This window comes from Haliaeetus albicilla, chromosome 10 (genome assembly GCF_947461875.1).
Source record: "Haliaeetus albicilla chromosome 10, bHalAlb1.1, whole genome shotgun sequence".
Lineage (NCBI taxonomy): Eukaryota > Metazoa > Chordata > Aves > Accipitriformes > Accipitridae > Haliaeetus > Haliaeetus albicilla.
In genome coordinates this window covers 23,301,141-23,316,509 of record NC_091492.1, presented here as the reverse complement: position 1 = coordinate 23,316,509, position 15,369 = coordinate 23,301,141, and the positions used below count along the sequence as shown (strand labels likewise).

Sequence of the window (15,369 nt, the reverse complement as noted above, 5' to 3'; positions counted from 1 at the left end):
GTGTCCGACACGAGCATCGCTGCCACGGGGAGGTAGAGGATTCATGTTGGCATTTGCCTCTCTTGGACAGAGCCCGCTGCGGGTGCTGCCTGTGGTGGGCTGCCCGCGGCCATGCTGCTGCCCGCAGGACCCAGCCTCCCGCTTGCCCACGGCTGACGGGCAACGTCGTGTTCTGCTCCGGCACAGCGAAGGGAAGTGGCTGCCCCAGCAGTCAGCAGCGTGTGAACGCAGCGGGCGCAGAGCTGGCACGGAAACCTTTTCCTTGGGTCTGCTTTGTAGGGCAGTTGTGTACAGGGTTTGATGTGATTGCCAGGATTCACGGCGACATCACAATGTTTTCTGCCCTAAATCACAGATTTCCCTAAACTGAGCCCCAGAGGAAACCTGTAGTCAAGCGAAAACGTGCCATCTTCTCAGCACATCTAAGCCAAATACGCACTCACCAGTGGAGACTGGAATGGGGTCGGTCTGCGTGGCTTGGCTGTCACTGTGTGTCCTTAAGGGAGGGGGCTGCTACGCTCTCGTCTTGCCCAGCCCCTCGCCCTTTCTCCATTTCTGAGCAGCAAGCACAGTGCTGCTGCCGTGCTGGAAACCGCACGTGGATTTGTGAGCAGGGCATGTGGTGAGCGCAGGGCATGCAGCAATCGCGGGGCATGCAGCAGGCGTGGGGCATGTGGTGAGCACGGGGCATGCAGCAGGCACGGGGCATGCAGCCATCACAGGGCATGCAGCAATCGCAGGGCATGCAGCAATCACAGGGCATGCAGCAAGGCTGGGTTCTGCCTCCTGCAGAGGCACCCATATTGCCGTTGTCTGGTAGCAGCCATCAGAGCCCATTTATTTTCTCTTGGGCTTAGAGGAAATACTTTTTTGGGGGGGTTGTTTTTCTACTTTCTGATTTTTCTGAGCGCTCTCCCAAACCACGCTCAGCGTCTGCAGCATGTCCAGCCCCCTGTCAGCAATGGTGCTGCCTCCCTTCGCACGTCACCGCTGGGTGTGGAAGAACAAGTTTTGCTTTCGTTTGCCAGGCTGGAACCCTTGGCTTTCTGCCGGGTGAGAAGTACGGAAACACCTTTGGTGCTGGGAGCGCAGGGGCCCTGCCCTCTCTGGAGCACTCGGCTCTCCTGCTCTTCGGGGTTTGTGATTTCTTGCCGGTAAGTGGTTTTAGATACTTTGGGGACAGTGTAATGACATTTTCAGAGGGTTTGTCTGAAGAGGGTTGGAGAACGAATCCTGTTGCCCTCTGCTCCCCCGGTGCCAGGGCAAGCTCTGCCCGAGGGCGCGGATCAGTGCCAGTCAGCTCACATCGGAGGCTGCCCGCACGCTGGAAGCACATAAAGGTGTTTGGTTTTACTCTCACATCCCTGGCTTACTGAGATCTCCAGTTTCGGTGTCTCTGCGGACATGAGCCCCTCTGCAAGGACGTGGGTCCCGTCCTCCAGTCCTGGAGCAGTGACTGGGCAGCGGTCATGTCCCTGCGGTTGCGGAGGGACGGGCCTCCACCCTGGAGGGATGCTGGCGCACGTACGGGACCACTGCAGGGGCTCTTGCCTTCCCCAATGCCCTTGTCCCGGGGAACGGCAGCTCCCCTTAGCTACGGGGTGGCCTCTTGGGGCAGAGCAGCCCCAGGTCCCTCCAGTTTCTGCTTGGATGGGGGAAGCAGCCTGGGTGGCAGGGGGGATGCGGGGGGGACACTTGGGGACGTCATCGTGGCGATACAGGGAGCAGGACTGCGGTGCAGGGGGGGATGCAGGGCAGGGTGGGCCTGTGTGGAGGAGTCTTGCTCCCACCCTGTGGGTCCTTCATCGTAAGCTGGTTTCTTCGCTGGCACTGCCTTCTCCCAGAGTCCAGCAGCTGCTGTGCCACACGCGGGGATGGCAGAGGCAGCTGGAGGTGGTGGATTTGTGCTTGGCATCTGCAGCTGCTGCCTCAGCTCTGGACTGGGCAGGGGAAGTGCTTTGGAGTGGCTCTTCACGTGATGATGTTTTCAAAATGAGACGAGCAGTGGATGGTGCTGATGAGCCCTGGGCTTGACAGGCAGCACAGGGTGGCCCCTGTGCTCGCGGGTCTGGGCGAGGGGAACGTTAGTCCATCCACCTGGCTTCTTCAGAGCATCTTTCCTAGCTCTGGCTCCTGACAGCCCTCTTTGCGGTCCCAAATCCCAACAGGTGGTGGTCAGCCTTGGGTTGGACCCTTGGGTGGGGGAGAGGGGAAACGGCACAGAGCAGCGAAGGGCTTTGCCCAAGGAGGAGGTCTGTAGAAAGCAGAAAACAGGATAGCCCCATTCTGTCCTCTCTGGCTGTGGTGGGATGGCTGTGTGTCACAGCCACGGTTGGGGCTGTGGTGCCTGCAGAGCACCTGGAGCCTGCAAGGTCTTCGCAAGTGCTGAGTGCGGTTGTTGGCGAAGCACGAGCAGCACAGGAGCTCTGCCAGTGTGATAGACCGCAAATGATGACATCTCCTAATCCCCTTTCCCTGAGGGTCTTATGTGCCGGACCTGTTAATGCAATTACACTGGTATTACAGTGTGATGTATTATGCTGTTAAGGTATCTGCCAGTGTCCCAACTCCGTGGGGCACTGGGGAAGCCGATGCTCTGGCACCTTAGTATGGCTGGAGAGGTGTCCCTGCATATCCCATGGCATGCGCTGGGAAATGGCAGTCAGGCAAGGGATGCTCCTGTCCTGTGGTCTGGCACGTGCCCATACCCGCTCAGTCGGTCCTGCCCGGTGGCCCCTGCCTGCCGCTGGCTGCCAGGCCGAACAGGCTGTCATGGCTGAGCACCCAGCCAGGGCTGGGCTTCTAAAGGGTGACCCTGGGCCATCTGGCAGTGGCACCCGTGGGTGGGACAGGCTGCATCATAGCTCCTCTCCTCGCACCATGTAGCTCCTTGCAAGCCAGCCGGCTGCCTGGTGGGCTGTCCAGAGGCAGGGCTGCAATGTCCCCTCTGCCCCTGAGCAAGGAGCAAAGGTGGCTTCACCCAGGGGGTCTCTGGAGGTCCCCGAAGGTTTTATGGCTGCTGTGGGTTCCCTTTCACCAGTCACTTGTCAGGTGATGTGGCGATCTTTCCCCCTGCATCCAGCTGGAGAAGCTGGATGGGTCTCCTGAATCCCTGGGTCGGAGGTGTGTGTCCCAAGGCTGCAGAGGGAGCGACAAGCATCTCCATGGGCAGGTCCTTCTGCATGGGAAGTGCTTCGTTTTTCAAAGTTATGACCCCAGATTTATTGATGCTTGGATGTGGCTTAGTGGGTCACGTCTCCATTATCCATCTCGTTGTTCTCTGGAGACGGATCTCCTGCTGGGTGAAACTCTCCCTGCACAGTCAGGGTGGGATCCTGTAAAAAGTCCCTCTCCAGCTGTCTTATAGACCCCCTTTAGGTACTGGAAGGCTGCTATAAGGTCTCCCCAGAGCTGCCTTTTCTCCAGGCTGAACAACCCCAACTCTCTCAGTCTGTCTTCATAGGAGAGGTGCTCCAGCCCGCTGATCATCTTTGTGGCCCTCCTCTGGACTTGCCCCAACAGGTCCATGTCCTCACGCTGGGGGCCCCAGAACTGAATGCAGTACTGCAGGTGGGGTCTCACCAGAGCAGAGTAGAGGGGGAGAATCACCTCCCTCAACCTGCTGGCCGCACTTCTTTTGATGCAGCCCAGGATATGGTTGGCTTTCTGGGCTGCAAGCGCACATTGTCAGGTCATGTCCATTTTCTCATCAACCAACACCCCCAAGTCCTTCTCCTCAGGGCTGTTCCCAATCCACTCATCGCCCAGCCTGTGTTTGTGCTTCAGATTGCCCTGACCCATGTGCAGGCCTTTGCACTTGGCCTTGTTGAACTTCATGAGGTTCGCACGGGCCCACTCCTCCAGCCTGTCAGGGTCCCTCTGGAAGGCATCCCTTCCCTCCAGCGTGTTGACCGCACCACACAGTTTGGTGTCGTTGGCAAACTTGCTGAGGATGCACTCAATCCCACTCTCCAAGTCGCTGACAAAGATGTTAAACAGCACCGGTCCCAGTACTGACCCCTGAGGAACGCCACTCGTCACTGGTCTCCACTTGGACATCAAGCTGTTGACCACAACTCTTTGAGTGCAACCATCCAGCCAATTCCTTATCCACCACGTGGTCCATCCATCAAATCCATGTCTCCCCAATTTAGAGACAAGGATGCCGTGTGGGACAATGTCAAATACTTTGCACAAGTCTAGGTAGATGACATCAGTTGCTCTTCCCTTATCCATCAACGCTGTAACCCCATCACAGAAGGCCACGAAATCTGTCAGGCACAATTTGCCCGTAGTGCAGCCATGCTGGCTGTCACTAATCATCTCCTGATTTTCCATGTGCCTTAGCATAGTTTCCATTAGGATCCACTCCATGATCTTGCTGGACACACAGGTGAGACTGACTGGCCTGTAGTTCCCCAGGTCTTCCTTTTTTCCCTTTTTAAAAATAGGGATTTGAAATGATGGGACATTTCAACCCACTGAAGACTTCTTTCCTCCAGAAACCTCTTTCCCTTGAAAGTGCCTGAATGCAAGAAGTGCTGCTGGGATGGACTTGTGTTTGGTGCCTTGGTCTGAGACTCGAGCTCATCCTCCCTTTCTGCCTCAGTTTTTCTCGTGGGCTTTTATGCCTCTTCCCTGCATGAGCTGCAGGACTTGGGGAAAATCCCCTTGCCTGTCCTGGCATGCTGGCTGGGAGGTTGTGGTCTCCAACATGGCTGGGTATGGCAGCTCTCTTTGTGTGGCATCTTCTCTTTCTGGCTGGGAAGCAGGCACACAAACTTTCTGGAGAGGCTGAAATGTGAAACCACTTTGGGGGGGCCAGCTCTGGTGCCGCAGGGTTTGCCTCGGGGTCTTCCTGCGATTTGTGACTCCCACGTCACGCCAAGTGACTTTGCACAGCTTTGCTGATCACCCACAGGAGAATCTTGCTGGCTGCTGCCTGCATACTGGTCAGCGCAGCCACTTGGGGTTTTGGCAAGGAGGCTGCCTACCCCAGCACCAAACTGTGCCAAGGTTTGGGGGCCTTTCTGGGGACAGAATAGGTCTGAGAGGAGCTGGACATTGTGGGTGACCATTGCCTGGGCACGAAATGAAGAAGCAGCAGCTGTCGCATCAAGGTGGCCACCAGCTGTTGTCACGTCTCGCTTGGGATGGGATTTCACAGCACCAGTGCAAGAAACCCCACGGTTGGCAGGAGCAGCGTTATCTGTTGAAGCACTATTAGGCACAGTTTCCATCAGGAAGGGTTCACTGGGGAAATTACTTAATTATGTTGTCCTGAAACCCTTTTTCCCGCTGTATCAGGCCCCCAAAATATCTCAGTACAATCCCCTTGGCTCCTTCTGTTGGGCAGGGCCATGGGACTCACTCACAGCGCACCAGCCTGGAAATCAGAGCCCATCCTGGGCATCCCCTCTGCCCAAATCTCTGGGAATTTGGGAGAATTTGAGCTCAGTCCCAGCCGTGCCGCCCATGCTGGGATGCTCAGAGGCAGTTTTCAGCCTTTCCCTGCCTCGCAGGAGAAATGAAGGTCCTCTGATGGTAGCGGGTACCCAAGGTACATCCTTGCAGGGAGTTTTCATGTGCAAGCATCCCCTTTCTGCCTCCCCCAGCCTGCTCCACCGCAGCAGAGGCATTTGCTGGGGAGGAGTACAGTACTGTGTACATGACTAATTGCACGTGCATTCAGAAGGTAACGAGGCTGTTATTAAGACCAGGTGCAGGCTGGTAAATCCACCGTGTTGCCTAGGCAAGACTGAAAGGCAAACATTTTTGCTTTGCAAAATAATTCTGGAGATGACTGTATTTGTTGACAGGAGGGAGGAAAGCGGCCGGTGTGGGTTTTGACAGCGTGGGGAGCTGCGTCGGGCATCCGTCACAGCACATCCTGGCTTTTCCTGGCATCTCCAGCTCTGTGCGTGCCGCCTCTCAGCTTTGCTGCTGCTCTGGGCAACCAGTTTCTGTGTCCTTCTGCTCTGCAACTTTGCTTCAATCTTCTGACAACACATTTTCACCTGCTCTTCATCCTCCCTCGGGTATTGCTGCTCTGCCGCTGTGTCTCTGCTGCCTGTAAGCTCAGATGCGTGCTTTAGAGGAACCCAAATGTACCTGTTTGATACTCATCTCTCTCATTTTCCCCTTGCAGAAAGTAAATTTGATTCTACAATTGCAGTAGGCTGTAGTGGGGCAGCCCAAGTGGGTAAACTGAGTCACAGGTGACTTCTGTGAGGTATTACAGAAATCACGGATGGTCCCAAAGAAGGGGAGGGACATCCCCAGGAGGGACCCCGAGGGACTTTGCATGGTATCACTGGTGGATACCAGTACTTCTGCAGCTGTTTCAAATATGCCTGGTATTCCCTGTGAAAATAAATCTGATTTCTTTAAGGAGAGGAGATCACTGAAGTTTGATGGCACCATTAACATTTTAAAAAGCCCCCCAAATGTTTTACTTAAAGCACAGCTTTCTTTTTTTTTCCTCTCTGTTTTTTCCTGTTAATGCTTCAAACGGGGCCTTAGCGTGGCCCAAGTGACTGCTTCTTGTGGGGCTTCTCTTCTGCGGAGGGAAGAGGAACTTCCCAGGGCAGAAGTTAGTTTGCAAAACAGATAACTCCTTCCCCTCCTCTTTCAGACAAGAGAGGAAGAAAAGATCCCAGGGCCTCCAGCTGGCCCTTCTGGATGGGGTTTGGGGATCTGCTGTAGAGACTGGGGGGCCATGGGGTGAGGAGGAGGAAAAGGAGGAGGAGGGGGAGGAGAACATCTGTGCATGTTGCTCTGGGGCTCCCAGATGTTCATCTCAGATATTCTGGGTGGTCCCAGGGCTTGTGCGTGCCCCCAGCCAGTGAAACCCCTTGCTGCAGGACATTGTGGACACGGAACAGCTTGGAGGTGACCAGGTCATGAAGGAAAAAGCATTTGAAGGTTACGAAGTGCAAAGATGCATCCAGCTCAGGAGGTCCTGGAAGCTGGAGCCCAGAAAGGATTTCGGGACTGTGTCCCTCCACCCTGGTCCTGCTCTTGTGACACTTCTTCAGGCATCTGCTGTGGCTGATGGCAGACGAGACCATGGGGCAATCAGACCTTCGTGCTTGTCCCTGAGACCTCTCATTGGTAGCCTGGCCGTGTTTCGGCAGGAGTCCACATGTCTGCATGATCAGCACGCAGCCGGCAGCTGGGATTGTACATCGGGAGAATATTTGGCCACAGATGCAAAGTGAGTCGCAGGACTTCGTTCAGGGTGGTGAATGCGAGGAGAGGAGAACAAAAAAAGGAGGAGAGACTGGAATACAGATGATGGTGAGCCGGCTCTTTCGGTGCCAGCTCAAATTCCCCCCTGAATTTAAAGCATTTGCTGGGGGGTTAAGATGCCGGCAGCTCGCTGAATCTTGGTGGTGCCTCAGATGCGAAGCCTCTGAGCTAGGGGGACCCATGGCTGCTGCCGAGGCTGCAGGGGCCAAACCCCTGCCTGGCCCCAGGGAAGGTGCTGGATCCATGCTGGTGTGGCAGGAGGAGAGGTGGCTGCGGCTCTCCGATGGGGAGGAATCAGCTCCCAGGGCCATTTCGCGGGGCAGGATGGTATGCGTGGATGAGCAATGGTGTCACCTACAGACGTGGCCGTGCCCTGGTGGCATCACCACCTTCTGCCCCTGCCACCTCTCTGAGCATTAAACTTTCTGTGGAGAAGTCTGTGGAGCCAACGTGGCTGGGAAAATGACTTTTTCATTTAAACTAATTACTTTTTGGCTGAATCAGGACAGTTAAGCTTCTCAGGGTTTTATACCAGGACTGGAGCTGGGGGGGGAGGAGTAGCCTGAGCCGTGATTCAGGAGAGCTGCCCATCTCTTTGGCATCTCCATGCCTGGTGGGCTGGCTGGATCAGCAGCTCCTCAGTGGAAAAATCATCTTTACTAGGATGATGTGGAAGGGGGTGGTGACGTCTTCCCACTGCCTTTTGCCTTCTTGGGGAGGGAGCAACCACAGGACTTTGTGCTTGGCACCCGTGAGATGGCATCAAGCTCTCCAGCTCGGCACCTGGAGAAGAGGCCAGTGTCCCAGTCCCTCATTTTGAGTGCCTGGGTGGGGAGTGTGTCCGTGTAGGGGACACGAGTCCCACCAGGTCTCTGCCCTCAGCTGGCCCCAGCTGGCGCTGGCCACCTCTCCTCTTCCCTGTGCCCATTTGGACCGCGCGCTCCCTGGGGAGCACAGCAGGCTGAGCGCAGGGGCTGGAGCACAGGCGATGCACAGCCTGTGGAGAGGATGTTTTGGTGCCTGCCAGCCCTGGGAAAAAGCTTTTTCCACTGAGTCATTTGCTGCCTCTGCTTTTTGTGAGACAGTGCCGAGGTTTGGGGGAAGGGGAGATGGAAAAACCCAGCCCAGATCTCCCTGCTCCAGCAGGACCGGGTCCATGCCAGCACAGCTGCCCCGTGTTTGCTTTTCGGAGGGAGTGGCAGACAGACAGCGGCATAAATAGAACAGGCCTGGCTATTTTAAGACATTGATTACATGATCTGTGCATTAAAGAAAAAAAAATAAATAAAATCTTTGTTTTAGCTGCAACTGGTAACATGGCCTTGAGAGGAGCAGAGGTAGCTCTGGTGGGGACAGGTGTTTCAGAGCTGTCATCCCAGCAGCCACAGGGGCTTCATGGTGGATGAGCCATGAGGACTTTACTTCTGCATGTGTTTCTCTTTCAAGTCATGGTAGATGGACGGTTGCCAACATGTGCCACCATTTTGGTGTTGCACTGCTGTGGATGGGGAACGACAGCACAAGATGTGTTTGGTCTAGGCAAGGGGAACCTGTGCTCAGGGAAGGGACGTGGGTGCTGTTTCAGTGATGTACACATGCATGTGCAGCCAAGGATGGGGATTTTCTTCTGGAGATCTTTCTGGGTTCTTATGGAGCTGAAATGATTGCACTGGTCTTGTCCTGAGCAGCAGGCTGTGATGAAGAGCTTGCAGTTACCATTGGGGGTTAAAATCAGGCTTGTTTCTGGTGACTTAGTGCCAAGCAGAGATCTTGGCAGGTAGGAGAGGGGGGCTCAGAGCCTTGGAAGACTTGGGAGCTGTTTTCCACTCGGTATTCATTGCAGCTGGGGCCAAGTGCTCAGGGCGGCCAGCGGTGAGCCCAGAGCAAACTCTCCCACAGCCACGCTGGGATCACCCCATCCCTGTCCCCTTCCCCATCCCAGCTTGGAGGCTGAGCTGCAAGGGAAGAGGGCAGCAGCGCAGCTCCCAGCAGTGCAAGTGCTTGTAAATACTCATGCCCGGGCAAAACAAACAAATAACATTAATTGGGGTTTCAATGCCAGACAGCAGCAGATGGCTTAGCAAGGTAGAGGAAAGTGATGTTTAGGGTTTTCAGATAAAGTGGATGAGCCAGGAGCCACCCTTGAAAAAGAGGGAAAAAGGTATTGAAGTAGCTGATGAAAAGAGCTCTCTCTGCACTAGCAACCCCAGCCACAAAGGTTTATTAGTATAAATTAATCTGAAAATGCTTTTCCTTCTCTTTTTTCCCCCTTTCCTCTTCTCTGTTGAAGACCTTTAGTGTTTTTTGCCAAGTAAACTGCACATCAGAAGGTAAAACTGTTGTGTGGGATGGAGTTTTGCACTAATAATAGTATAAAACACATATATCTCTGCAAAATGGCTTTGGTAGCAGACTTTTGATAAGCTCTTCTTATGATAAGGGTTTTTTTATCAGGGCCCTGTAAATCATCCCATGCACCAGGCCATGCAGTGGTTGTCACATTTGCCTCGCTCTTCTGTGAACCAGCTATTGCTACTTTTAACTGCTGCCAGAGCCACTGCTTTCTGCTGGCCTGGTGAGTTGCGTGGTGATAGGGCTGAACCAGGGCTGGAGCTGCCCTCCACCCCACTCATCCTCACGGTCTCACCCCTATGACAATTTGGGGGGCAGAGCTCGAGTTTGGCCCTCATAACTTAGGTCCATGGTCCATGGCTTGGGACCAGCCAGACAACGACCAGTTTTCTTGCTGAAAGATGGTGTGGAAGTGTAGTTCCTCCCCACAAAAAAACCCCAGCATGCTGGAGGAAGAGGTTGGGGGACCCCCCCCACTCCCTTGGGGGGGTAAGCAGAAGACATTACCTTTCCTCGAAAATCTATTATCTATGAAGCAAAACCAAAGCAGGTTGTAGGTGCTCTGCTGGGCTCCCACTCAAGACATCTGCCTGGTGTGTTGGCCATGTGGGGATGGTGACTGTTCAGGGCAGCTGCTCTGGAGCCAGGAAGGGCTCATAACTCGTTGCATGTAACTTAGAGCATGAGGCTCTGGATGCGGCCCCTCTGTCTGTGGCCAACCCACTGGCGCTGACAGCGTTTTCTGCCTTTCTGCTTGCACTGAGGTTTCTCTTCGTTCTTGTGTCCCACAGACTGCCGGGAGCTTCTGCCACTGGAGTCCATGGCGTACACCGTGACTCCCACGCCGGCGGGACCCGTCGGCTCCCAGTACTGTGTCTGCAAAGTCGAGTTGTCCGTCTGCGGCCAAAACCTTCTGGACAGGGATGTCACTTCCAAATCTGACCCCTTCTGCGTCCTCTTCATGGAAGTCAATGGGAAGTGGATGGAGGTAAGTCCTGAAGTTGTGTGGATTTCTTCCCCCTGTGGTTTGCCCATGCTGGTGTCTCCTTCTGTGCTCCGCTACAAGGCTGGTCCTCGTTCGTCCCCAAGCAGAGGTGGAAGCTCTTCTGGTCCTCCCGAGGCTGTGTGCGTGGTGCCGGTATGTTAATTATTCTGTTTTGCAACTGGTCCTTTCCCCGATGGTGCTTTCTGCTTTGTGCTGGGTGCTAGATTTAACTGCAGGTCTCAAAATGCTGACCTCTGGCAAGACACGTGGCAGGCATAAAAGGGTCTTGCCACCTTCCAAGTGGTCCCAGCCCCTTCTCAGTCTGTTGGAAGCTGGGGGTGCTTTGGGTTTGGGTGCCTGAAATGCTGATCTCATGTGACAGTTAGATGTTGTGGGGTCCTACTTGCAACGGGGCATGTTTCTAGGTGAGTCAAGATAAGCTGGTTCTTGAATCCTGAGCTGGCCTTTGGGTTTTGCTTGAAGAGTGGCTCTTTCTGGGGGCCAGGAATGTGCTGGATGAAGGTCTGGCAGGTCAGTCCAGTGGAAAAACGCTATCCAGGGCAGCTCGTGCTCTGAACACCTGCAGCCTCCTTCAGGAAGTATATCAAGGTCAGCAGTCCTGAAGCTGGGCAATTCACGGACTGGTTGTGGAGAGGCCAGGACCATGGGACAGGGAAGGAGACTGTTGGGAGCTGGGTGTGTGGAGGGTTGGATCAGCTCAACTGCAGACAGACAGCAACAGGCTGGCAAATCCCGAATGAACTCTTTGCAGACATTGGTCTTTCCTCCTTACCAGAAATCTCATAAATACATGCTTCAACTGCTGTATTTGATACCGGGAGGCCCTGAGAAGAAACTGCAGATGATCTTGTTATTTGCTTGGTTTCAGAAGCCGGCTCCTTACAAATGAGAAAGGTAATTCCTACAGGAAGAGAGGAGGGGAGGGGTCATGACATACACAGTGGGATTGAGTGTAACCTCAGCAAGTTTGCTGATGACACCGAGCTGTGTGGTGCAATCGACAGGCTGGAGGGAAGGGATGCCATCCAGAGGGACCCTGACAACCTGAAGGAGTGTGCCCGTGCAAATCTCATGAAGTTCAATAAGGCCAAGTGCAAAGTCCTGCACATGGGTTGGGGCAATCCCCAGTACCTGTACAGGCTGGGGGGGTGGATGGGTTGAGAACAGCCCTGTAGAGAAGGACTTGGGGATACTGGTGGATGAGAAAATGGACATGACCTGACAATGTGCGCTTGCAGCCCAGAAAGCCAACCATATCCTGGGCTGCATCAAAAGAAGTGCGGCCAGCAGGTTGAGGGAGGTGATTCTCCCCCTCTACTCTGCTCTGGTGAGACCCCACCTGCAGTACTGCATTCAGTTCTGGGGCCCCCAGCGTAAGAAGGACATGGACCTGTTGGGGTGAGTCCAGAGGAGGGCCACAAAGACGATCAGAGGGCTGGAGCACCTCTCCTATGAAGACAGGCTGAGAGAGTTGGGGTTGTTCAGCCTGGAGAAAAGGCGGCTCTGGGGAGACCTTGTAGCAGCCTTCCAGTACCTAAAGGGGGTCTACAAGACAGCTGGAGAGGGACTTTTTTTACAAGGACATGTAGTGATAGGACAAGGGGTAATGGCTTTAAATTGAGAGGGTAGATTTAGATTAGATATAAGGAAGAAATTTTTTACTGTGAGGATGGTGAGGCACTGGAACAGGTTGCCCAGAGAGCTTGTGGATGCCCCATCCCTGGAAGTGTTCAAGGCCAGGTTGGATGGGGCTTTGAGCAACCTGGTCTAGTGGAAGGTGTCCCTGCCCATGGCAGGGGGTTGGAACTAGATGATCTTTAAGGTCCCTTTCAACCCAAACTAGTCTGTGATCCTATGACTATCCTTCTTGCCTGCTTTGGGTGTCCCTGCCGCACCAGGACATCCCACTCAGCAGATGTGCATGGCTGCTTGCAGCCCGTGGGCTGTGGGCACTGAGATTGTGCACAGAGGAGCATGCTGGCACACTTCCGTGGCTTGGGGGGGCGTATTTTTATTTTCCTTGTATGTGCTAAGGAGCTGAGAGCTGCATTCATTTCCTCTGCCTATCTACCCACTCCAACACAAGCTTACTGCAGAGCAAGACCGTGCTGATAAAAGGCTCTTTAAGGACAGGAGGACTTGCCGTGGCTGTGCCATCCCTGGCAGTGGGTGAACACAGGATAAATCCGTCCCCTCCGAGATGCAGACAGCATACAAGGAGCCCTTGTGTGTTGTTCCCAGCCCTCTGCTTCAGCGGGACGAGGCTGCCGCTAACCAGGCTAATGGAGTGCGAGGCAACTGACCCTCAGTAGCTGTCCGAATTATTTCATAGCATAAGTAAAATGTTGGCTTGATCCCAAAAGCTTGCTTCCCAGCATACCCACCAACTGAATGTGTATTCCTTTGAAAATCCCCCTCCTGAGGGGAAGGGGCACAGGGCTATGCCATGTCAGGGACCGGGTGAGTGCATGCTGCTGGCACCACGGTTCATCCAGAGGTGCCCAAATTGCCTTTGAGCGTCACGACCGTGGTCATCACCTGCAGTGCTGCTGCAACAGCAAGAGGTCTCACTTGGGTGGGTCTCCCAGGCAGATGTACATCTCAGGCTGGTTTTGCAGTCAGGGTGTGCACAGAGTGGACTGGGGACTCCTAAGGATGGTTTTCGTGGTGCTTTATTGGCTGTTCAGCACCTCAACGTGGAGAAGCTATAGTTCTCATCTCCTTCTGTGGCAGTCTGAGTTGGGCAAGGTGCCATCTGTGATAAAATTGGTGTTGTGAATCCAGACTCCGGAGTCTATACACGAGCATTTAGCTCTGTGCCTAACAAAACCCTTTTGGCTACAGGGGGAAAGACTCTGAGCTAAAATGCCTGGAGAAAAAAATGGGGATTTCATTTTATAACTGCAGTTGTAGATAGTGTAAGACGTCTTTTCAGTTGGTCTGGGAGGGAGCAGGTAAGCAGAGCATGGGGGCTGTGATGGATGGATACAGGCACCTGTGTTGGATGCAGCAGAAAATGAGCAGCCGAAGGGCATTAAATCATGTAAGCCAAACAAAAATTGTCCCAATTCCTGGGAAATTAGGTGGTCTTGTTTTTCAGATACTTGGACTAGTTGGGCAGCCTTTGAGTGCTTGGCCAAGAAGCTGGTGAATCAATGGGCATCACCTAAGGTGTCCTGCCGCTGATCTTGCTGTCAGTGGGGAGGGTGTTAGGGGCAAAGCTCACCTTACCATGGTCTGCAGTTAACTTTGCTCAGCAGCCTGGATGAGACTAATGAGCTTTCCAGCCTTGATAGGTGTCATCTCTCTGACCTGATTGTACTTTTCAGGAATTTCTCTTTCTGTCAGTAATGTCTCAGTCCAGCAGTTTTGATTCCAAAGTTTCTTTTACAATACAAATGTGTGGTGGTTTTATTTTTTTCTTTTCCTCTGCTATTTTTAGCTTCTTTTTAATTGGCACGGTAGGCACTGGACGTCAGCCTTGAATGGCAGATTGCTCGGCGCTCCACTGCTGTGGTTTCGGTAGAGGTTAGCATGTTGCACGAGCTGGCACATGGTCTGGTGCGCTCGCATGCCACGGAGCTGGCCCTGGTCAACCGGCACGCCGGGGGCACAGCTGGGACCGAGACTCTCCCACACCCACAGGCAGCAGTAGCGGTGCATGCATTTGGGCTGTGGCTGGGTGCCAGGGAGGGCCGGGAGAGGTGGGCTCACCCAGGAGAGCCTCACTGGGTGGGACACTTGGTGAACCCTTGGCAGCTCATGCTACCATAGTTCAGAGCTACCCAGGGGTGCCTGCGTTGTCCTGCATGGATTTTGGCCGCACAGATGTGTCCCTTGCCCTAAGATGAACCTCCTTCCCGTCTGAAAGCGGTGGCCTTAATAACACAGCTGAAACAGGGGATGGAAGGGGACAGCAGCAGTTCAGTGGCGTGAACCCATCCCACCACATTGCCCCTGCATCCTCCGCATGGGGTTAGCGACATGTCCCAGCCATTGGACCTGGTTTAGGAGGTGGGTCTTCTCCTCCAGGACCAGCCCCAGCTGCGGTGGTGCCAGCGTCTGAGCTGGGTGGCGGGGCTGCAACATTGCCTGATGCTGACAGAAAGTTTTCTGCTTGCTGTTCTTTCTAGCTGTCACATTTGTTCCCAAATACAATTATTTTGTCTGAGCTTAATAGGAATTAAAAAATCTTTGTGAATCAGCCTTGGAGGGAGTGGGGGAGGGAGGGACAGTAAACCACAGGCTGAGTAGTGACATGAAGATGGGTCATGTTTAAATGTTCTGCCCGATGATGTCATCTCACAGGAGCCATGAAAGACCTGGCCTGTGATGCCGGGAGCAGGGACACATGACTCAGCCATGCTGCTGTTTTTGTGCTGCTCTGAGTCATCTGGCCGGCCCCATGTCTTCAGCATGAGCTTTCCTTGGCACTTAGGAGAGCATCTCCCAGTGTTGGAGCATCAAGCATCTCCACGTGCTGGGAGTGCTTGAAGGTCTCTAGCCAACCTCCCTTTGGATGCTGGAGGACTCTCTGGCTGAGTTCCTTGAACACAAGGGCTGTCACTGGGGATGATTTCCCAGTTGCATGCTTGATTTGTAGAATCAAGACTCTTATCCAAACAGATATCTTTAATTAGCCTGGTTGCCTCTTAAAAACCCTTGTGCTTTTCTGCTCTTGGGTGACAAAGCCACCTCTGCTCTTTACAGGGAATGCAGACCTGTAGGCGTTGGGGCCAAAGGGCAAGGCAGGAACTGAT

The 15,369-nt window shown here is 54.0% G+C and overlaps 1 protein-coding gene across 5 annotated transcripts in view; it reads left to right on the top strand.

Moving 5' to 3' along the window:
• CPNE2 (copine 2) overlaps positions 1–15,369 on the top strand; it is a 56,219-nt gene that overhangs the window by 4,608 nt on the left and 36,242 nt on the right. For 3 of the 5 annotated variants that reach the window (XM_069793950.1, XM_069793948.1, XM_069793951.1), the window contains exon 2: positions 10,395–10,591. In XM_069793950.1, coding sequence (XP_069650051.1) covers positions 10,424–10,591 — 168 coding nt within the window. In that variant the 5' untranslated portion in view covers positions 10,395–10,423. Of the gene's footprint in view, positions 1–988; positions 1,155–10,394; positions 10,592–11,382; positions 11,504–15,369 lie in introns of those variants that run through there. The other 2 variants (XM_069793949.1, XM_009915947.2) reach the window with 2 other exon arrangements.